The sequence below is a fragment of the Rhinolophus sinicus genome, chromosome 12 (genome assembly GCF_057876585.1).
Source record: "Rhinolophus sinicus isolate RSI-liver-muscle chromosome 12, RSI-T2T, whole genome shotgun sequence".
NCBI classification, from domain to species: Eukaryota; Metazoa; Chordata; class Mammalia; order Chiroptera; family Rhinolophidae; genus Rhinolophus; species Rhinolophus sinicus.
In genome coordinates this window covers 42,592,122-42,615,443 of record NC_142512.1, presented here as the reverse complement: position 1 = coordinate 42,615,443, position 23,322 = coordinate 42,592,122, and the positions used below count along the sequence as shown (strand labels likewise).

At 53.6% G+C, this 23,322-nt stretch overlaps 2 protein-coding genes and 1 pseudogene across 9 annotated transcripts in view; 2 read left to right on the top strand and 1 right to left on the bottom strand.

Annotated features, from left to right (window-relative positions):
• PLEKHM1 (pleckstrin homology and RUN domain containing M1) overlaps nucleotides 1-5,261 on the top strand; it is a 46,062-nt gene extending 40,801 nt beyond the window's left edge. For 5 of the 7 annotated variants that reach the window (XM_088802282.1, XM_088802283.1, XM_088802281.1 and 2 more), the window contains 3 exons: nucleotides 1,349-1,412; nucleotides 1,969-2,126; nucleotides 2,977-5,261. In XM_088802282.1, coding sequence (XP_088658408.1) covers nucleotides 1,349-1,412; nucleotides 1,969-2,126; nucleotides 2,977-3,088 — 334 coding nt within the window. In that variant the 3' untranslated portion in view covers nucleotides 3,089-5,261. The other 2 variants (XM_088802285.1, XM_088802286.1) reach the window with 2 other exon arrangements.
• A 1,463-nt stretch (nucleotides 5,262-6,724) lies between these two features.
• ARHGAP27 (Rho GTPase activating protein 27) overlaps nucleotides 6,725-23,322 on the top strand; it is a 30,531-nt gene continuing 13,933 nt past the window's right edge. Inside the window, exons 1-3 of one of the 2 annotated variants that reach the window (XM_074320252.2) lie at nucleotides 6,725-6,865; nucleotides 7,804-7,927; nucleotides 9,237-9,914. In XM_074320252.2, the coding sequence (XP_074176353.2) occupies nucleotides 9,255-9,914 (660 nt within the window). In that variant the 5' untranslated portion in view covers nucleotides 6,725-6,865; nucleotides 7,804-7,927; nucleotides 9,237-9,254. Of the gene's footprint in view, nucleotides 6,866-7,041; nucleotides 7,181-7,803; nucleotides 7,928-9,236; nucleotides 9,915-23,322 lie in introns of those variants that run through there. The other variant, XM_074320253.2, reaches the window with a different exon arrangement.
• Nucleotides 6,942-8,435, bottom strand: LOC148756561 (uncharacterized; annotated as a pseudogene).

The following is a 23,322-nucleotide window of genomic DNA, read 5'->3' as shown; positions in this document are numbered from 1 at the left end:
GCCCACAACTGAGGAGGTGGGGAGAGCTATGGCCAAGCCCTCATTCCAGATGCCCCAGGGCCTGGCCCCATCCTGCCCCCAGGTGTCCCAAGCTTTCTTGGACTTGGAATATTCTCTCCCTCAAAGCTCCCCGATAGCAACACAAAGACACATGCAGCAAGGCCAGGAAGGCTTTGTACTGGGGAATTTCTGCAGGTGTTTCCTCTCCTCCCCTCAGGATGTAACCCTCAGGATCTCTGCCACTGGCGAGGTGGAGACGAGAGCCCAGTTGGTGGCTGAGCCTCGTCCTGTCTCCCTGCCTCCCCACCCCACCTCTGAAACAGGATCTGCCATGGTGTTTAGGACAGGTCTCAGTTCCTCTCATGTAGCACCGAAACCGGGTGCTTAAATGTCTGTCCCTTAGCTAGACCAGGGGCTATAGGAAGGCGGACACCATGCCCTGTGCATTTCTGTCCCCAGCACTGTCCCTGGCGTGTAATGGTGGCAATAATGACAACAGCTAATACCTATAGGCTTTCACTGGATGGGTAAGGATGCAGGCTCTGGAGCCAAACTCCTGCATTCAAACTCTACCTACTAGCTGTGTGACCACAGACAAGTTACTTAACTTCTCGGTGCCTGCATTGCCTCTCCTTCTCAAGATGGCTGTTATAATAGTGCCAATGTCACAGGATTACTGTGAGGATTAAATGAGTTACTATATATAAAGCTCTCAACCCAGGTCCTGGTACCAACTGTTACCTTTCATCCTCCTCATTATTATTTTTTATAGACATGTATTTAATTTTTATGCCATTAAATTTTTTTAAATTGTCAGTCTTATTAAGGTATAATTAATAAATAAAATTGTAAGATATTTAAAGCGTACATCCTGATGATCTGGTATATGTACACACCGTGAAAGGGTGCTTCCCATCTGGTTAATTAACACTCCCATCACCTTATTTGGTCACAGTTTTTTTGGTGAGAACATTTTAAGTTGTACTCTTAGCAGATTTCAGTTACGCAATACAATATTATCAATATAGCAGATAATTATTCAGTGTTTACTATGTGCTAGGCACTATGCCAAATGCTTTAAATAAATTATTTAATCCTCAAAACAGCTCCGTTTCTCAGGTGAGGAAACCTGAGGTACAAGGAGGTGAAAGAACTCGCCCAAGGTCCCAACAGCTAGTCACCTGGGAGCCCCGGTCCCACACTCAGGCCAGCTAGCTACTCCTCACCACTACCTGGCCCAGGCAGGAGGTGTTTCCACCTGGTCAGCAGGCTGAGGGAGGGAAACAAACACAGGGTTGAGCCCCAGGCTTGGAAACCCTTCTAAGGAACCTCTTGTTTTTCTTTGAAGGCTCAACCACAGGAATTATCTCTTGGAGTCTCCCCACAAGTACAGTGTCGCTGACCTCCAGCAGGTGAGAATGTGACCCCCCCAGACCTCTCTAGAGGGACACCATTCCGGGAGAAATCAGAAAGGGAGATAGGGGTGCTGAGGCCTGAGTTCACTGAGGCAAGACAGCAGTCTTCAGCTGTTCAGAACCTCAGAACGGGTATCCCACTCTCCCTTGCTTCCTGGGACAGTGAGTGAGCCCCGAACCCCCCTGGAATAAGCAGGCACTGCAGCAAAGCCCAGGATCACAGGGGTTCCTCAGCCCCTTCCTGCATCTGGACTCGTCCCCAGCATGGAGGGCAGAGGCAGAAAAGGCCACAGGGGTGAGAGTTTGGGACATTCCTTTCGTCAGGGGAGGGAACAGTGGATTTGGGTCTCATCTGTCAAGCCTCTTATCCCCCGTGTGCACAAGGGCTGACGCCTGCATTGCTCAGCCTGATCTGGGCAGGATTTCTTGCCCAAGTGGAAAGACACTTCTATGTGGAAGGCCGCCCTGGACAGCTGCAGGCCATGTCTGGCAGATGGCCACAGCCTCAGCACAGCTGCCTACGTGGCCTGGTGGCCTGCATTTGCCCCCACAGATCGCGGAGGGCGTGTATGAAGGATTCCTCAAGGCCCTGATCGAATTTGCCTCCCAGCATGTCTATCACTGCGACCTGTGTACCCAGCGTGGCTTCATCTGTCAGATCTGCCACCACCGTGACATCATCTTCCCCTTTGAGTTTGACACCACAGTCAGGTATGCAGGACACCCGCAGCTGCCCCAGCGTTGCAGGGTGGCGCCTGCATTTGGCGCCATTGTGCAGGAACATAGGACTTCCCTTCTGTGCTGGTGCCACAGGGTGGTGAGGTCCAGCTGGCGCCCTGGACGGCCATGACCAGCCCCAGTCCAGCTCAGGGGACAAGAGAAGCCCTCACAGGGCTCCCTGCCTCTACTAAGCCATCCATCTTCCTGCAGAAGGGGTGGCTGCTGGCTCTCTGAGTGGGAGGCCTCCCTTGGCCTCAGTTTTGTCATCTGTGAATGGGTTGAGCAGGGACTGAAAGAGTTACTGCCCTGAAGTGTCGGCACAAGGTCCAGCACAAACTGGGCACCTGGTGGGTAGTACCTGCCACTGCCTCTGCTCCTGTCATGACCGTTCTTGTCCCCCGTTATCGCTCATTATCAGAAGCCTCCAAATGGACAAATTCATCCATCAAACCTCCATTCTAACCCATGTGGGAGTGGAAGCCTGAACTGGCGGGAGCATTGCTTCATTTTCAGTGGGTGTCCCCTGTCCTGGATTCAGCCCCTAAACATTCCTAGACCTGAGTGTTTGACACACTGCAGAGTGTCTTAAACATAGGAAGTCATTTAGTGAGTCTCAGCAGAATTTATAAAACATGAAATAGTACCGGCAGGCATTGCATGACCTAGGGTAAACTGCTGCAAGAATCTTTTGTCCCGGGAGGGAGAAGTAGCGCCTGCATGCCTGGGGTTGTGGGTAAAGCACAGCCTGACTATGGGCTCTGGGCAGGAACACTGGCTGGCCCCGGGCCCCGGGGAGGCCTCCGGCCCGTTGGCTTAAGCCGCACTTGCCGCTTTCTTCCAGGTGTGGCGAATGCAAGACTGTCTTCCACCAGAGCTGCCAGGCCGTGGTGAAAAAGGGCTGCCCCCGCTGTGCCCGCCGGCGCAAGTACCAAGAACAGAACACTCTCACCTAACCCAGTCTCCTGTCCCCACCCCGGAGGTGTGGGGGTGAGGATTCAGCTCAGCCATCCCAGCTTTGCCATCAGCCCGGGCTACAGCTGTCTCCCTTGTCAGGAAGACTCTCAGCTGTGACCAGAGCACGAGTCTACCAGAGGGAGCCCTTGATGATGTCCCCACACCCCCATATCTGCTCTAGGAGAGGGGGACACCAACAGATGCCCCCTGTTTGAGATCACGGGTGAGGGGGCTTTGCACTAATCAGCCCCAGCCCACCTCACTGGCATGGCGCCTCCTTCAGGGCTCTTCACACACTGTGGAAACAAGACTTGGGGTGCATTTTCAATTCCACGTTCCTAAAAGGTCTAGTTTTTTAAGGTGGGTTTTTTTCCCTTCACATTTGAACAGAAAATATTTTTTTATTCTGAACCCTACACAAGTCACCTAAGAAATCCAGGCATTCTCATCTGAGCAAATGTGCAGGAACCGCTCAGGCCTGGTGTGTGGGCGGCTGGGTGAGCAGACCACCCCTGGGACAGAGCTCGTCAGCTGGACCGGGTGCCTTTCCTTCACCCTCACCAGGCGCTTGCGGCCAACAGCTCAAGTGCAACGTGCCAAACTGCCCATGGGGCCAGGCGTGGTCGGCCCTGATCACCACCTGCTTCCTCTCCCTCTGTCTACTGCCTGCCCCCGTCATCCTCACCTGAAAACCCCATCACCTTTCTCCTCAGAGCCCCCTGGCTCTTCTGTAGCCTGGATCTTGGTCACTGCAGGAGAAAGGAAATGACTTGGAACCAGCACTGTCAGCACTTTGCCCTTTCCTTGGTCCAGGGAAGGGTCGTCATCTTACCCTCCCCTGAGCCCCGTGCCCCCCACTCCTACCACACACAAGCATCCATGTTGGGGTGGGGGATGCTGCTGCAGGTCTTGGGGGACCCACCGCCGCCTGAGGACCCCTGGGACAGAGGTCTACAGGACAGGTAGGCTGGGCCCACAGGGCAGCGAGCCCAGGCAGGAGACAGCCTCTGCACCATGACTGCCAGGCCCCACACTGGAGCAGGACAGTGACCCTGTCCTTCCACCAAGAGTGCCAGCCCTGTTGCTGAGATGTGCAGGGACCTGTGGGAGAAGCCACCTCGTGGAAGGATGCTTCATCTCCGTTTACAAAGCCATGGATTCACACAGCTTTGCTGGACTGGCCCAGGAGGGTCATTGCCAGAGACAACAATTTCATTGGAGCACCATTGCCTTTTGAAGGGCTCTTGAAGTGGGGTGGGATCCTGGAATTGTTTTCAAAGTGCTATTTAGACCCTTGGGGTTTGGGGGGCATGATTTCTCTGCTGCCTTCCCCCACCACTCCTGGGCCCAGTGGGCCTCCCCCTCAGCCCTGGGGTCCTCTGGCCATCTTCTCTGCACTCAGCTTGGATCGGGGGCCTCAGGTGCAGATCTGCCTGTCACTGTCAAGAGATGAACCTACTCCCACCTCTCCCTTGGGGTGGTTTGGCTGCTGAGTCACCTGCCCAGCCCTGTGGAGCTGGGTAAATTGTGCAATAGAACAGAAGGTGCTAGGCAGGTGGGGCTGGGGGAAAGGGCTGCCACACAGCCTCCCGTCCCCTCACAGAAGATGGTGCACACCTGGGCCCGGGACAGCAAAGCCTCCGGTACTGGAAGGTGGATTCTTACCTCCATCCCACCCCCTGACAGCAGCATTAATGCTCCGCCTGAAATAGCCTCATGAGAGCTGGAATTGCCCCATATCTCTGAGGGGGCAGGAACCCAGCATGGGGTAGGCAATGCCACCTTAGCCTGGCCCTGTTTCCTCGGGCCTGTGAATATATCCTATATTCCGGAAGGAACCCTAGGAGGCAGCAGGTGTGAGGCCCTGTAGGCTCCGCCTTCAGTCCACCCCAACCCTGCTCTTCCAGAGATGAGTAGCATTAGAGCTAACCCTCTCCCCAGTACCAAAAGCTGCTGCTGATGCTTTCAGATGAGCGACTTTAACCCCCTCGCCTTCAATGGAAAGCTGATGTGAACCTCACTAGTTCACATCATATTTGAAAAATGTCATGTTATGCAATAAAGTGTTTGCAGTGAGGGGCCTTGTCCCTGAGAAGTGCTTTGCAATGTACTGAAGGAACTGCCCTTGGGTGATTTTTGAATGATTGTACAGTAAAGACCTGATCTTTCTAATCGCTAGTCTGGCTTCTGAATCCTAATTCTACTACTGTTTGGGGGTGACCACGGGCCATTCATTACCCTTTGATGAGGCTTCCACTGTTCTGTTAGTCCCTAGGCACAGGGGAGAGTGTGTGTGATGGGGGGAACATTTACAAGCTAGGGGTTTGTGTGCCAGTGGTGGGCATGAAGAGAGGAAGTCACAGGTAGTCTATACTCCACCTTTGCCCGTGGGGTCAGATTTCAGGGCCTTTGGGAGGTTTACTCACAGACACTGGTATATAACAACTGAAGCTGATGCCTGAAATCCCATCGTGATGGCTTCTTTCCTGTGCATTAAATGACAAAGCACAGACCCCTGACACTGGGACATGTACAACCTCAGTCCTGCATTTCCCACTGGGTTAAGAGAGAAGCGGCTCCAGAAGGACAGGCTGTTTGAGGACGGCCCCTGATTCAGGGCTCAAAGTGGCTTACTTGGTTGCAGACCTTCCTCTGAATCCAGGAGAAGTCCAGGAGGCCCCTGCAGGGGGAAGCCCACCAGTGTTCTTTGTAAATACAGAAGAAGGAAACAGACTAATTCCCAAGGAAATCAGGTTGCAGGAAAATGGGACTGAAGAAGACAACATTCAAGTCTGCAGTTTCCTGTCCCCTCAGCCTATGAGGGAGCACCCTCTGCCCATCCCATGAGCCCAGCTTCTTTCAAGGGCCTCACCCCCCTCCAGGAGAGTAGGTGGTGGGTCTCTGGGAAGACAAGTGGAACTTGGTTTGAGGGTCTGGGGGAGGCAGACCCACCAGAGAGACCTAGGGACACGTGACCTGCCCTGCTTTTGGACTCAGTGCCTCCATCCTCAGCAAAGTGCTTGTGAAGACACTTGTTTCTCCCTTCCTCCTCCTGCCTAAAGGAGGATGGAAGGTTTGGAGACCTCAATCCAACCCCAAAGAGGAGGATGGCTCATCTCATAATAAATGTAGTGATAATATATTGTGTTAATATAATATGAAAATAACATTGTTCTTGGTGCATCTCATTTAATCTTCCCAACAATTCTGTGAAGTAGGTGTTACTATCCCCAATTAACTGGAAGGAAAACAGGTGCAGATGAGGCTCTTGAGTCCAGCCCAGGAGGTTGCTCTGATCTTACCCTATAGGCAGATTGGAGAATCACGCTAGGCAGATCCCCCGCTAGGATCACGGAGGGGGTGGGGATCAAGCAGTGGGAAGGAAATCTGGCCAGAAGTTGGTGAGAAGGCTCCCTCCTCCCTTGATCCCACCATCCTGGTCCTGCGGCCTCTACCTCCCGGGAGATAGCCAGGTGTGGCCCTGGATCCCGGGAGGTGCGGGGGGAGGGGTGGCGTCTCTGTTCCTGGGGCGCTGGCCCGGCCCAGAGGGGACAGGAAGCCAGGACACCGGGGATTGTCTCTCGCAGCCGCAGCCCAGCCCCTGCCCGGGAGGAAGTTCTGCCGGGTGCTCTCCGCTGGTGCCTCCCTCGCTATATTGTTGAACAGGAAACCCGGCAGCTCCGGAGCTGGGCGGTGGAGGAGGGAGAGCCGGACGCCGAGCCTACGCGCGTCTGCCGGGACAAGTGGAAGCGAGGCTAGCGAGTGGACACCCCGAGGTGCCAAAGCCAGGCCGGACCGGGAAAGGGGGTGCTGAGCCGGGGGTGGGGTTGTGGTACCGCAGGTGGCGGGTGCTCACCCGGGAGCACCGCACGCCTGCTCCCGTTCGCACCGCGTTGGGATGGAAGCTGCGTGGTCCCGGGAGGAGGCCGCTCGGGACGGATTCCCCACTACCACCACCACCAGGAGGGCGGGGAAGATTAAGGGCGGCTCCCCATCCGAACGGAGGAAGGGCCCCAGCGCCGATCCAGGCGTTGGCGCCACTGTGACTCGCGTCGCTGGGGCAATGGACGCAGGGCACCTCCTGGCGACAGGTCCGTCCTTGCGCTCCAGGGATCCTTCCTGCATTCCTCCCTTTCTCTTCGCTCCTCCAGGGTCGGGGAAGGAGCCGGGGCCTGAGTCTCCTCCCCACCCAGGCCAAGACCCTGCGCTCCGGTCGGTGTCCTGCCTTGGGAACCCCTCAATGAGTTTTTCCAAGGCCGGCTGAGCTGCGCCGCGAAAGGGCCAGGGGAGGGCGGAGGTGGGCTCGGAGCGAGTAGTGCCTGCAATCCGGCTGCAAAGGGCTAGTAGTTGGTGATTCAGAGTGCAAGTGGCCTCGCTCAGATTGGAAACGCCCGGGCGAGACGAGCCCGGGTCGAGCAGTCCCGGAGACAGAGGCTGGCGGACTACAGATCCCGCGTGGGGGGAGGGGAGGAGCAGGGGCGGGACTCTACCTTCCCTCGGCTCTGCTTATGACCCGTTAGCGCCCCTTGAGTCGCAGCCCTCCCTACCCCTGTCACTCTCTCATGTCTTCTCTGGCGCCGGGCCTCGCTTCCAATGTCCCCACCGGACCAGACAGACCCATTCAGGCTCTCTTCCGCCCTCCCAGACACAGCTGCTTTGGGGATTGGGGACAACCCTCCTGAGCGTTCCTCTCCCCCTTTGCTCTCCTTGCCAGCTCGAGGTCTCTTCAGCCTAACTCTTGGAAGCCCCGCCCAACGGGATGGCAGGGGCCTAACCTGCGTGCATCCACCGGCTCCGCCCATCCAGCCCATGGGCTCCCTGAGGCCCGCCCTGCCAACGTGAGTGAGTCGCGTAGTGGGGCGGGGGCAGGGGAAGGTAGCAAGAAGTACTCCACTGGGTTTGTTGGCCTAACTTACCGCAGCTCACTAACACCTCCTCCAGGGCCCAGTGTGCTTAGTGACTCAGTTTACACTTCTCTCATCGAGGAAAGCTTGAGGAAAATAGAGAAGGAGCGCTACACACCCCACGGCGGGACCCTGTTCCTTGGGTCCCTCAGCCTCAGTAAGCAGTCGAGCTCCCAGCTGCTGGTCCCGGGCCACCTTTGAGGGGCAGGTGTGGTCAGTGTGAAGGATTAGAGGGACCAGTCACTTCCGGAGGAGGCCAGCAACTCCTCGCTTTGATGAAGGGACACAGGCAGATTGACATTTAGGCTCTGACCCCCTCCCCCGACACGCCTGGAGCCAGGCTGCGCCGGCCTGGAGTGGGTGGGGGTTGTGGTGAACGCTCCAGGAGAGTTTTGGGGACCCCTGGAAAAACCACACAGGTAGTCACTGACACAAAGTGCATCGTTTAAGGGCCACTCTCATGGGGCAATGTAGAGATCACACGGCAGCTAGGCAGGCCGAGGAGGCCGAGCCTTTTTCCAGAGATGGAGGTGAGAGCTGGAGAGCAGGGGCGGTGTAGGCCAGTTTGGGCGGGCCGAGCTCCAGATTCACGTCTGTGGCGAAGCCGCTGGGGAAGGAAACAAAAACAGACAGAACCGGTTCCCCGGCCTTGGCAGTCGCGGCCCTTTATGCCAAGGCTCTTGGACTAAGCGGAGAAGAGACACTCCCAAAGCCCGCGCCCCAACCCTGACCCCGCTGGCCCGGGGCACAGATGCCTGGAGAGAAGAGGCACTGTGGACGCAAATTCCCTGAGGGCTGGAGGTGTCAGGATGGGATGAGGTGGGGGTGGGGAATGGGCTGTTCTTCCCATTTCACAGACGGGAAACTGAAGCCCAATCAACTTTTGGGCAAATTGTGGCGTCCAATTTATCGCGAGCAACCACCCCCATCTCTGAGCCAAGGCTTCCCTGGCTGTAAAGCTGGACCAGTGTTACCCACAATCTCCCCACCAAGGGATTGAGCGAGGCTCAAATCTTATAATCAACGCCACAGAATAAAAGGGTTGTCAGAATTCCATCATTGGGTGTAAGAATGCGCACCTAAGAGATTATTTTATCTAAATCTCCCGTTTTAGACCGAGGACCGACCGCACACGACGAATGCAACCTTGGGACTCGAACCCAGGTCTTCCGTCTCCTTAACGTGGTGCGCTTCCGGGCTCTGTGACACTGACTTCTGTGCCCCTCCTCCTTGCTGTCCACAGGGAGAGGCCGTGGCCGCGATGGCGGCGGACGTCGAGGGGGACGTGTACGTACTGGTAGAGCACCCCTTCGAGTACACCAGCAAGGATGGGCGCCGAGTCGCCATCCAGCCCAATGAGCGCTACAGGCTGCTGAGCCGAAGTACCGAGCACTGGTGGCATGTGCGGCGCGAGCCCGGCGGACGACCCTTCTACCTGCCTGCGCAGTACGTGCGCGAGCTGCCTGCGATCGGTGACCCTGCCACCGCCCCGTCGCCGCCCGCACCCCACCCGCGCCCTGCAGCCCCGGAACCGCTTGCCTACGACTACCGCTTCGTGAGCACGCCGGTGCCCAAGGGCCCCGACGGCGCGCCCGCCGAGCCCCGGGGCCGTGCGGGCTCCCTGTGCAGCCCTGCGCGGCGCGGCACCGCGACCCAGCGCAGCAGCCTGACGCGGGGCCAGCCTGCCTGCCTGTACACGCGGCCAGCGCCGAAGGTGAGGCCCGCGCAGTCCCTGGACGACCTGGCGCGAGCTGCCGCCGCACCCGCTGCCGGCCTCCAGGGGAGCGCCGACCGCTTCAAGGCCTGTAGCGTGGCGGGCTCCTGGGTATGCCCGCGGCCCCTGACACGCAGCGACTCTGAGAACGTGTACGAGGCCATCGAGGACTTGCGCGGCCCGCCGCCGGAGGAGCTCCCAGAGCAGGTAAGCTGCGCGGAGCCGGGAGGCGGGCGGGGGCTGCGGCCGCTCCGAGCCCGCGCGTGAGAAGACCCACTTGGTTCAGCGTTCGGTTTGACGCGGAGCAACAGTGTCTACTGGCTTTGGACGAGCTCCCTCACACCGAGCCTCATTTTCCTCAACCACGAAACGAGGGGTACAGGCTCACAATCTCTTATCTGCAATTTCGAAATGCCAAAACTCCCTGGAACCCAAAGGATTTTCGTTGATTTGAACTGTTGCGAAGCCGTTGATGGTATTTTTTTTAAATCCTATTTAGTGTGAATATTCAGGTTTTGCTGCAGAAATGCAAATGAACTTGATTATAGAATGCTGCCCAAGCCTTGCTGGGAGGTTATAGCACCCAGGGCAGGTGTTTTCGCCGTATTACCTTTCTAAAATCCGAACCATTCCTAAATGCTTCTGGCATGAAATAGGGGATTGTGGACAGGCAGCCTTCTCCACCTGCCTCGCCTTTCTGGCAGGAGCTTGGCGAGTCAGAGATAATGGATATGAAAGTCAGAGGTCTGCTTCCCGTTTTGTCTGCTTCCAACGTTTCAGTTCCCTCTTTGGAAAAAGAAACAAAAGAAAGAAACTGGATGGGTTTGTTTCAGAAAGAAGTCCAGTTATAGTGAGTGTGGGTTCCCCTCCCCCCCTTCAGAATCCAGTCATATTAATTTGGGAAATCGAAAATAGAGCACGTTTTAAAAACACTCTTGCATCCTCAGAATTGTGCCGGTGGCCCTGACATCTTGTACTTTAGGAACTTTTCGGGGGCGGGGAGGGAGAGGGGAGGAATGCACAGATCCCCGCTGACATCTGCCACCAGCTGTGTAGTGATGAGCAATTCGCTTCTTCTCTCAGGGTTTCAGTATGTGTTTTAGCCCACAGGGGACGGGGAGAGGGGCTGGATGGCCCCTGAAGCTTATGAGGCTCTCATTTCTTTCTTTGTATTTATTATAATTACCATAAACATTGATCCCTGCCACGTGCCAGGACTGAGTCTAGGATGCCCAGAGAAGGAGGCCCGTTCCCATCAGCGAGTTCCTGGGTCTTCTGCCACGTCTGGTTTATAGTGCAAAGAGCTCAGAATTTGAATCTACATAGACTCGAATTTGACCCTGCTGGGTCACTGGCTAGCTGCTGAGGAGACACTTAATCCCCCAGCCCCAGTGTCCTCGTGTGTAAACGCAGGACAATACCTAAGGATTAAAGTTGTTGACAGCCTTCAACGAGATGAGGCGTGAACGCGTATGGCACGTAGTAGGCGGCCTACCAAGACTGGCTGGAGTCCCACTTAATAACCTTTCCTCCGGGTCTGCGCGGTCTTCGCTCGGGTTTCTGCAGGTGGCAGCTCGCCTCCTTGTGGTCAGCGCTGAGAACAGCAACCGGCGGGTGGGGACGCGGACCTGGACCCGGCCTGGGGAGGGGAGTGGGGACAATGGGATCCTGGTGCCCGGCGCCTCTGCCGGCCAGGGGGAGAGCTTTACTGGGATAGATGACTGGGTGCCAGCCCTCCTTCTCCTGCCTCTCCTCGGCTTCCTGGGCAGATTCGTGGCGGCGCACTCCTGGGCCTCTTCACATTCTCTGTTCTGGTGTTGGTGGGAATGTCTATCTGTCCTTCTGAGGTGTGCTCCCTGAGGTGGAGGACTGGCCTTGCCCTCTGAACCCCCGTGTCCCGCATAGGACCTGGCCCAGAGCTTGTGCAACAGCGTATTGAGGAGGAAGGAGGAGCCCTGGCTCCCTTTCCCAAGAGCTGGGGCCCTGCAGGCCTGCCCAAAAACACCACCCCAGAGCCCAGGATCAGGGTGGAAGCAGGGGGAGAAGACCCCAAATCTCTTGAGAAGAGAAATCACCCCAGCAGCTATGGTCAGTCACGTTCCTTCCTCCAGCTCCCAGCAGCGATGTGTTGAGAGAGGGGGACACAGGTAATAGTGGGGGTGGAGCTTCCTCACAGAAAAAAGCACCTGCCAGAGACCTGGGTACTGGCAGAGAGGCTCTGCCCGATCCCAATTCTGTCCCTAATTCACTGTGTGACCTCAACAAGTCGCTTAACGTCTCAGGTCCTGTTTCCTCCCTGTGTGTGGGTATAACACCACACTCCCTGTGACCGCCAGCTTTATTCTGGTGTCAGCTATGGGTCTCCTGATACCCCATCCCCAACAAACTCCAGGGGTGGGGAGTTAGTTCTCCCCTGGGAAGGAAACCCCACTCTGCTCTTAGTTATTCACAGTAGCGTTTAGAGAAGGAATTTCCTGAAAGAGGCAGGAGAAGCAGGTCCTACCTTCCCCTCAATTCACTCGGTCACTAAGCATGAATTGACTGAACACCTGCCAAGCACCAGGGGAGCCTTTTGATCTAAAGGTGATTGAGGCACAGCCCCAGTCACCATCTGGGGGGAGGCTGGCAGGAGGAGACAGATGCCTCAGTCCAGCATGGCACAGGCCATCTGTGATCAAACTACACTCAGGTGCATGCGCAGAGGTGGAGGTGTGAGAAAATATGGCATCTTTGGGGCCTTACAGTCCCACCCCCACCCTGTACAGCTGAGCTCAGGGATGGGGTTTGGGCTGGGGAGTGGGTGGTGCCTGGCTGGGCAGAGCCTCATGGGCTCTCACCAGGAATTTGAGCTTTATCCTGCAGATGTTGGAAGGCTCTCAGCAGAGAAGGAAGTGGGGTTGAGGAAAGACCCCTGTGATGGGGGCTTCAAGATGGCAGAGGACCTTCGTGGTCTCCCGGACACATGGTGATGATGGGAGATTTGGGAGGTAGATTTGGTGGGACCTGGTGGCTGATGGCTGATGGGGGTGGGAAATCAAGATGAGCTCCAGCCTCGCAGTTGGCACTCTGCAGGGGGACTGATGGGGACAGAGGGATGAAGGAATGAGGCTAAACCTTTCTGGCCCTGCTGGGTCCAGAAGGCAGTTGGATAGCTGGGTCTGCCACCCAGGAAAAGCCTTCAGCATGTGATTTGGAGGTGTGGGTGGGAGAGAATGTGAACATGGGGACAGAAGCACCTGACACAGTCCTGGGGCCACCAGATTTGGGTGACAGACAAAGGGAGGAGAGAGGAGCCTGAGAGGAAGGAACAGTCAGGAACAAGGAGGAGAACCAGGAGAGGGCTGGCCCAGAAGCTGAGGAGAAGTGTCCAGAAGAGAGGGAAAGTTAGATAAAGACCGTCAAACATTATCGGAAGTGGCCACCGGAAGTCAGTGGCCACCTTATCAGGAGCTGGTCACGGGGGTTGCTGAAGGCAGAGAGTTAGAGGAATGGAGATGAGGACATGGACCCGGAGTGTGGACAACTCTCAGAAGCTTCACAGGGAAGGGAGAGACACTGTGTGGCCAGAGGCAGGTATAGGTCAAGGGTGGAGACGCCCCCGAACCTAAGTGACTGGGCAGGAGCCAGGAGAGGGGTTGACTAAGGATGGTGAGGAGGGGATTGATGAGATGGGGTCCCCAGGAAAAAAGAGTGAGGGAGGTGTCCAGAGAAGAGGCTGATGGGGGTGGGTGGGCAAAGATGTGAGGATGTAGGTAACATGGGGTCGCTGGGGAGGGTAGGAAACAGCATCCAGGTTATGGACCATTGGACAAGGGGAGAGGGTAGCGTGGAGGGCAGGACAGTTGGCAAAGGCAGGGACCACCCCCAGAAAAGAGGAGCCTCTACACTGTACAGCATTTTACACGCTTGTTACTCATCACTCACTCAACCAGCACGTAATGAGCATATACCAGCTGAGCTGGACACTTGGGACCCAAAATGTGGTAAGATACAGCATGGTTCCATGGGCTAGCCTTCAAAGGCTCATCCTCCCAGCAGCCCAGAAGGCAGGCATAGATTACCCCCATTTGCCCCAAGTACAAATAGAAGTTCAGAGAAGTTCAGTGACTGGCCAAAGATCACACAGCCAGGAGGTGGCAGCACTCATGTCAGTTTGAGGCCTCCTGACCCCAAACCCTACCCTGGGCACCAGACTCAGTCTCAGCCTGATGGCCTTCAGGCTTGGCCACTCTGTTCCCCTCAGCAAGGACAGTATAAACCAAAAGCAAGGAGGTGTTCTCGTTTCTAAGTGCCTTCTATGTGCCCAGTCCTGTGGTGAGCATGGGTGGCAGGGAAGGAGGCATGAGTTCCAAACCCTCACCTTGCTAGCTGCAGCTGAGGGTGTAGTAGGAGAATGAGACGTCCCAGGAGAACGCTTAAGCACCTACTTCTGAGAAGGAAGAGATGGAGGGGAGGGGGCGGTGAAGAAGAGCACTCTACCCCCCATCCCCACCCCCACCCCTCCCACCACCACCCCCACACCCCGGTTCCCCTCCAAGGAGTGCTCCAGGATCCCAGGGAAGCCTGGTGAGGAAGGGGCCTGAGATTCCTCCCCTGTGGCTGCTGGGCCCACCCCTGGGCGAGGGGCCCTCCAGACTTGGGGATTTCAGGGTGCGTCACCATCCCCGCCCAGACCGCCATCTGGACTGTAGCCCGTCCCTGCCGCTGGGGCACTGGCCACTAGGAGGAAGGAGTTACAGCCTGGGCCTCTGCAGCTTCTTATGCAAACAGTGCAGGAGGCGCCTCACCTGAGTAGGCGGCCTGGACTGGAAGGAAGGAGCACGGGCCCTAGGCTCTCCCTCTGCCAGGAACTGTGAGTGACCCTTCAACTGGGAGTGGACTTGGGACCCTGGGGGAGAGGTGCCAGCGCAGTTTTCCCACTCTCTTCCCCTCCCCAGCTTCCCACCAGTCTTTCCCTGCACTCATGCTAAAGCCCACCTGGTGACTCACTCTGAGGTGCCCCCACCATCCTCTTTGGATCCCAGGCTTGGCACCCACTCCCTGGGACAAACTCCAAGAGCAGCCCCAGGCAGCTATGATTGAGACAAAAGAACTGGCCTCGGACAGACCCACCTGAATGTCTTTGGGGCCAGCCAGGCAGCCTTTAGGAAAGGAGGACTGGTAAAAGCAGGGAGCTGAGGCCAAGAGGAGGGTTTAGTGAGTCCCCTGTCTGGACTCCCTCCTTTCAACAGCTCTCTCCACCGTCCAGCGGAGGGCAGCCCGCCTGGGTGGCCCAACTGGTTTCTTCACACTTGGCCTGACCTTTCCCTCCCCATGACTTACCTGCAGCCTCAGTCTGTGACCCGTCTTGTGAATGAGCTGGTTCTTGGGTAGCCCCCTCCCATCCTCACCCCCCATTCCTGGCTACCAAGAACCCTCCCCACCCACTGCTCCCAAGCCAGAAAGGAGCAACCTCTTACCCTGAAGGCTGGTGGTGGCCCCTTCATCCCCTGGGTGATCTCCCCCAAGACTGGGCCTCATTTCACCTCTCAGTCTTGGTTCCCTTCAGCCTCTGGGATTCCTGAGATGGGCCCAGGCCAAGCCCACCTGCCTCCCACTTCCTTCCTGAGCCCCAGCAGCTGGCCTCACTCTAGATCTATTTTCTCTGCCTTTCCTGGAGCTGTGTGCCCTATAGTGGGTGGGGCCGGGCAGTGGGTACTGAATGTCAGACCTGATGGCTGGTCGGTGCCAGACCCTGGGCATGGAAAATTCCATCAATACGACCAGGGTAGCAGATGAGCAGAGTGTTGGGAAGCAAGGGGACCATTGATGTGAGCTGGTGTCGAGGGAAGTAGGGCTACCAGGGCTGGGTTCCAGGAGCACAGGTGTTGCTAAAATTAGGGAGACTTTGTTTCCAAATTGAGGAAGGACTGTGGTGTTGAGGGGATTTCCAGAGCTTCTGCCTAGTCAAGGTGACCCCTGCAGGACCCTTCTGCCCAGGCTCTGGGCTCTTGTGGGGCTGGTCCACTGAGGCATGCAGGTGAGTGGGGCAGGGGTCCCTGTCTAAGCCTCCAAGCCTGCCCTGGGGGCTGGCCTGACTTGGGCCCAAGAGAGGAAGTGAGGTGACAGAGGGGCCTGCTTTCAGATCCTCCCAGCCATCGTCTTTTCTCTTCCACATAGCCGGAGTACTCCTTGCCCTGTCTGAATTTGTAAATTGCTCTTCCTACAAAAATAGCTTAACTCCATTATAAATATCTGGCTAATGGGGGCAAGTTTCAGTTTAATGACTCTTAGCATTTTGGGTTCTTTCTTTCCATCCATTCTGCTTTCCTAGGCTTACGTATTGGGGTGTTTTATAGACAGAGGGACATCATGGCATGCTGGCAATTATACCATAATTTTTCACGTACTGTGTTCATTGATTCAGTAAATGACAGGTACTGTACTGGGTACTGGGAGGCAATGAAAAATAAAGCGTGGTCCCTACCTTCAGGTAGCTTACTGTCCAGGAGGAGAAATTGACAAGCAAACCCACAGTTAACGATCTGGTGTCGCAAGTACCTCTGCAGGTACTGTGGGGGGCACGTTGGAGGAGCACCCCCCTCCAGGATCTCACTAGTGAGAGGGAAATCTAGGACCACCTCCTGGCCAGGAAGGTGATGTCAGAGGTGAATACTGAAGGTTTCTACAATTCAGCCTCCTCCTTGAAACCCTCTGGACCCAGTGCTTTTTCAGTGGCAGACTTTTTTTCATCAGTGGTAATTGGTCTTTTCAAGTTTTCCGCTAGTTCTCCAGTTAATTTTGGCTATTTCATATCTTACTAGGAAAGCACTCTTTTTTTTTCTAGATTTATGAAATCTCCACTTTAAATTTATTTATGGATTTCTTCGTGAGCAAGTAAATGATTTTTCTGTTTTACATAGACTTAGAAAAGTATATATTTTAAGGTTCCATATGGATCAAATCAAGTTTATTGGTTATATTATTCAAACTTGCATTTCCTTTGTATACTTTTTTTTAATCTTTTACTCTGATTCTGATAGAAGTTTATTACATCTCTCACTCAAATTTTCCTTATGAAGTTCATCTTAAACTTTCAATAGTTTTGCTTTTTGTATTTAACTTACAATGCTGTTGGGAGTATACAGATTTTGACTGTTCTGTCGTCACAGATTGTGCCTCCGTGTCATTATGTGGTGTCCCTCTTTATCCTGTTTAGTGCTTTTAAACGGAAATTCCCCCACCCTTTCTGTTATTAATATGGCCACTCTTACTTTTGATTTGATTTGATTTGATTTTTTGTGCTTACTGATATCTCTTTTTTTTTTTTTGATATCTCTTGATATCCTTTTATTTCCAGCTGTTATCACTTTTTTAAAAAGTGTATTTCTTGTGTATATCATATGACTACATTTTTAAACCCAAGCTGACTCTGTCTCTTAATGGGATAATTTAATCTGTTCACATTTGGTTGAACAACTGATACACTGTACTTGATTTTATTACCTGGCTTAATTTTACATGTATTTACATGTATTTCCCTTCAATCAGCTTGCTATTGATTCTCTTTTTCTCCCACTGTTAATCTGTTGTCCTGCTACACTTTCCAGTTCATTTTGGGTTTCTGCTTTCCCTGGGGTGCCTAATCAAACGTGTTATATAAGACGTGCCGAGATGGGGATTCTTTTTCTCAGCAGTCCCTTCTGGAACTCACAGAACCCCATCAGCCTGTACAGGTCTTTTTTCAGCTTAGAGAAATCTTTGTTGCATGATTATTGTTTCTTTTACTTTTTCTTTTATTTGCCTGTTTCTCCTGACTGGATCTTCCTTGTTTCTTATCTTTTCCCTCCTTATTTCTATGTACTTTTTCTCTGAGGCTTAAGATATTTCTTCTGCTTGATCTTCCAGGCCACAAATTTGAGTCTCAAGAGTGACCATTTTCTCCTTCAAGTTGTAGTACAATGATATATTTTAACTTTGAACATAGTCCTGTCTTTTTCTTTTGTGCTTTGCTTGAATCTCCTCATGAGTCCTTATTTTTTCTTCAACTGGTCTTTGTATTTCCAGCCCTTCTATCTTGCTAATAACTTCGAATTTTTTCACTAGGTAATATACTTACATGGTTTTTAAAAAATCAAAGCAATATTTCAAAACTATATAGTAAAAATTCCCACACACACTCCTGCTTCCATGCCCTGTTCTCCATCAGATCCAGAGTCACTGCTTTTATTAGTTCCTTCTCTGTTCTTCCAGAGTTTCTTTACACATTTACAAACTAGTATGAGTATACATTTGATTACTTGATTTTCTGTCTCTCTTACACAAAGGTGGTAGGCAGTGCACATGGTCCTACATTGTGTTAATTTTTTGCCTTTTTTGGTTTAACAGTGTATCTTGGAGATTTTACGTAGCGAGCACCGTCTCCTTCCTTGTAGCAACATGGTTTTCTGTTGTCAGGATATATCACGATTTATTTAACCAGTCCACTGTTAATGGACTCTTGGTTTGTTCCCATCTTTTGCTAGTACGAAATGCTGTAAAATATATTATCTTAAGGTACCTTGAAATTGCATTTTCATGTATTTAAGAACTGTTCGTTTCTCTTTTTCTGCGATTGGTCTGTTCATATACTTTGCCTTTTTTTCTATTGAGTTATCGGTCTTTTCCTTATTGATTTTTAGGAGGTTTTTCTATAATAAGGTAGTTGGTCTTTTATAACAAGGAAAGTAGCCCTTTGTCCATGGTATGAGTTGTAATCCGCCCCGCGAAGTTTGTCTTTTGACTTTGCTAATGGTGTTTTTTTTAGCCACACTGGTTTTCTTAAAATACATTTATGTAGTCAAATGTATAAATCACTTGTTTTATGGCTTTTAGATTTTGAGTCTTTGTTATAAAGGCCTTTTTTTAATATAAAATTTTGCTCGTGTTTTCCTCTTTGATTATTTTATGGCTTCATTCTTTACATCTAAATCTTTCATCCTTTGGGAGGAGGTGTATCTGAGTGGACAGAGTGAGATGTAGACCCACCTTTAATTCTATTTTTCTGAATGGCCATCCAGTTGTCCCATCACCTCTTACTGACAAGTCCCTCTTCCTGCCATTATTTGTGATGACGTCTTTAGCATGTCCTGGTCTCAGTCATATTGGGGTTTGATAGCAGTAGCTGGTTTGGTGGTTCTGCTTGTTCCCTCTCTCCAGCCACTTGGGCTGTCAGAGGAGTGGAGTGTATATGTCTTTGCTTACCAGGACTGGGGTCAAGCTGTTGGATTACCCACTTGGTGAGGGACGCTAGCGAGGAGAAGGAATGGTGGCTTCTACTAGCAGGCCTGTGGAGCTGGGCTAGCCCCTGCTGTCTAAGACACCAGCCGGAATTCTGTCTGCCCCCACCTCCTCAGTGCTCCCAGCTTGAAGGGCCAAGAGTGCTTAGCCCATCTGCTTGGTTCTCCATCAGCTCCTAGGAGCAAGGGTGGGGGGGTCATGGGGCCTTCACCCGAGGGCCCCATGGTGGGCCCAGTCTGCCCCAGGAGTTGAGTTCCCAGGTTCCAGCCTCTGTCTCAGGCACTCTCACCTGTGCCAGACAGTCCTGCCCATCCAGCTGCTCCAGCCCCTGCTTGGCTTGGGCAGTAGAGGGTAGCAGTTGGGAGCAGACATGTTTAAACTGCCATATTCCCAGAATCCCTGGCCTTAGAGCTGTATCGTAGGGGTAGTGACATTGCTTTGTCTATGACAGATTGGGGGTAGGGAGAGCTGGTAGGACCAGTCTGTCTCCAGATAAGAAATAAGGACTACCTATTAGAGTAATAACACCGAGGATGCAGAATGGTGAAAAAAAAAAAAAAAAGCTGGAGGGTTTTTTTCTTACTTTTTATTATGAACATTTTCAAACATACAAAAGAATAAAGGGAATATTTAAATGAATATAACTATACCTATTGTCTAGATTTAACAATTACTATTTGACATGTTTATTCTTTTTTCCCCCAAGAAGTAAATTCCAGACTTCATCATACTTTGCCCCTAAAAACTTCAGCATGCACCTCTTAAAAATACTGCCATCACCATGGTACCATTATTACATCTAACAAGATTAACATTCATTCCTTAATATCATCTAAGGCCCAGGTCATAGTCAAGTTGCCCCCATTGTCTTAAAACAAGTCTCTCACAGCCAGTTTGTTTGAACCAGAACCCAGACAAGGACCGTGCATTACATCTGGTTGTCTCTTAAATCTCTTGACAGGCCCCTCCCTTCCTTCTGCCCTGACTTGTTAGAGAGACCAGACCAGTTGCCCTGTAGAATGTCTGTTTTAGATTGAAATGTGTGCTTCCTGGTGGCGGTGATCCCAGGGGTTAGTTCCTCTAAGCCCTGTGTTCCCGGGGATTGGTAGGTCTGAGAGGCTTAGGCGGTCAGGTCACCAGGGCTCGGCGACAGATGATCCAAGGGAAGCAGGAATCAAGGAAAACAGTAGGTCTCTGTTTGAGCGACAAAGGGGATGTGAGATGGGGAGGAGGAGGAGGATGAAGATGAACTCAGTCTGGGACATGCAGCTTTGCCGTGTACGTCCGAGGACGTCCAGTTGGACAGTTGGATTTCTGAAGCTGGACATGCACTGTGAGCCGTTAACCTAATAAAGTCAGTTGAACATTCTCAGGACAGTAGAGTGAGAAACAAAGATGAAGAGCACCGAGGAGACGGGCAGAGGAACAGTGGCCAACCACAAGGCCATGTCTGAGGCGGTCCCGGAGGGAGAGGATTGTAAGGACTAAGTACCAGAGAGGAGTCAGGCCAGACAAGGACCCGATTTGCCCACAGGGAAGTTATGCGAGACCTGAGCCTTGGGTTAGGTGTCTGAGTGCATAGACGGCGAGACAGTGGGGCACACACACGCCTTCACGAAGTTGGCTCTGAACAGGAGGAAGGAAAAGCTGGATCCAAGGCCATAGTTTCTCTTTTCAAGATGGAGTGGACCTTGAGTTTGTTGAAATGCCAAAGGGGCAAAGGCAGATAGGTGGGAGGGGTTAGAGATTTGAGGTGAGGCAGCTTCTGAGCAAGTGAGAGGCAGTAAGGTTCTCCAGAACACCCTGTGCCCTCCCTGGGGGAGGGAGGAGGAATGGTGGGTGCAGGTGTAGATAAGTTTGAGGGGTGGGCGGAAGGTGACCACCACCATCACATTTTCCCACCTTTAGAGGTTGACTCATAACCATGGCCTTCGCTGGCAGGCGGCTTCCTTGACAGACCACTTCTGACTCCTCCTGGCCTAGCAGCAGGAGACCTCTCCAGTGCCTGCCAGCCTTACTCAGAGCACATGGGCTGTGAGCCATAAAGGGGCTCCACCCCAGGGCCCAGCTGCCCTGGAGTAGCAGGCCAAGCAGGCAGCCCTGTGAGGTCACCAAGAGGCTGGGGCAGAGTCCAAAGCTAAGGGCACTCAATCAAAACCCAAAGCCAGAAAAGCAGAAGCGCAGTCCTGCTCTCTTCCCCACTTTCTGGTGGGTGTGGGAACTCAGCTTTCTCACAAATCAACCCTGTGAAGGGGAAGAGAATGACAACACCCATTCTATAGATAAAGAAACTTAGGCGCAGAGATTCAAGGGGTCGTCCAGAGAGAAACTGAGACAGTCTACGCAAGAAGCCGGGTCTCTGGACTCCAGCCCCATTCTTTTGTCCTTTGAATCAGATGAATCTTCTGCTCCAAATCCAGGAGAAGAGAATCCCCTCAGGCCATTGTGTTGGAATCTCTTACAACGTGCCTGGAGTAAGATTACACTGAGCCATGTGGGCCTTAGCACAACACGGATTGCCCAGGCCCCGCCTGGCCCAGTGCCATCGGACTCAGAGGGGATGGAGCCAGGTGTGCCTCCCCAGTGTTCTGAGGCCTGAGGCCCGGGACCCTGCCAGTGACCCCCAGCCACCCCACTTCATGTAGGTGGACACGTTGCTCAGGGCTGGGGTGGATACAGAGGAGGCCCGGACTCTGTCCTGGAGAAGGTGTGCTCAGGGGAGGGACAGACAGATGCCAGAATACTTCTGTGCCCTTGGCTAAGCTCCCGGAGGCAAAGATCACTATTCATTCCCACTGTACCTCCACCCAGCCCAGGTGGTGTGGAGCAGGCTCCGAGTTAGCAAAGGAGGCTCTGTCCCCTCCCCGGCCCCCTGAGCCAGTCCCTGAGCTCCATTCACGGGTTTTGGGCATTTCTTTTGCCTCTGGCCCCAGAGAGCTGATAGGATTTTCTGGTTGCACCTGTTCTCGTTGCCCCGCCTCTTCTCAGAGGGTTTTGGAGAGAAGCGACAAGGACAGGCCTGGAGAGATGGTGATGAGCAGCTAGCTGGCTTGCTCTGTCCCCTCCCCCACCATGGGCCTCTGGAGACTTGAGGGTGTGGTTGAGGGAGGAGGACCCCACTGGGGAGCCACTGTGGTGACCACGTCCTCTTGATGGAGAGGAGAAGCCCAGACAGGAGGTCTGAAGAGCCAACCTCAGTGACCAGGAACAGGCCAGAGCTGTGTGGGTTTTACTTGGTCCCTGTAGTTTGGGGTCAGAGCCACTGGGAGACCCCAGCCATGCTGGCCAGGCCTCTTACTGGGGAACAGCAGTGGGTGGGGTTCTGGCTGCCTTTCCTGTGGTCCTAGCCCCCCACACCGTCACTCTTGGTCCCTACCACATGGAGACCCTGCTCCCCAATTTCACATGCTGGGCAGAACTAGGGCCTGGATTTTCACACCTGCCCTCCTCTCTCCCCTCCTGACTACAGGCCTCTCCCTGGTGGCTCAGAGTTTCTGGTTGCTCTGGCATTTATAGCTATTCTTGGGCACGGTTCCATCAATCTTGTTGACCTGTCCTGTGTGTGTGTGTGGGGGGGGACACGGTCCTAGCCTGGGCCTAAGTGGGGAAGTGTGGTGTGTCAAGTGTTCTGGGGGATTAGTCCACCTCTGGGGTTCTGGGCTTCTGAGTTGGGGCACAGAGGACTATAGGGGAGCTTTTAAGGGCAGAGCAGGGCATTGATCCCAGACTTGCTCTGGATGTAGTCTCCCCAAGTGTCCCACACCCCAAATCCATACCATGCCTGGTTTACTTGAATGTTCCTGTTCTGAGCCCATAGTGGGTGCAGGGGAAAGAGCCCTGGGGGACATGGGCAGAGGAGAAAGGAGAGCCAGGTCTGGGAGCAGGAAGATGAGTGAAATGGAGGAATAAGAAGTAAGGGGTTTGGGATCCAGGGTGGGAGGGTGGCGGTCAGAGCCTGAACTTGGAGCTGAGTGCCCCTGTGAGAGAGCCTTCAGGCTGGTGAGTGGGAGGGCAGTGTGCTGCCTGGCACTTGGGGCTAGGAAGGAAGCACCCCTGAGGGAATTAGGGATGACAAGATGGTCCCCAAGGGATTAGCGGAGGGGCCCAGCTCCTCACCCAAGACGCTGTTTCTGCTATGCATGGTCAGGGTCTGAATACCCACCACCATGACAGGGTTAAGGGAGGAGTGGCTAGGAGGAAACTTAGGGTGGAGGGGGAGCTGGTTCCCGCACCCCTGTTCTGGGTCCTTGGAGAGTGGCGGAGGGACACAGGCATACTTGTTTATATATGTGGCCATGCAGCCCGCATGGCTGCACGCCTCTTGGTGACCAAGGCTGAAGGAAGCAACGCTGTGGTC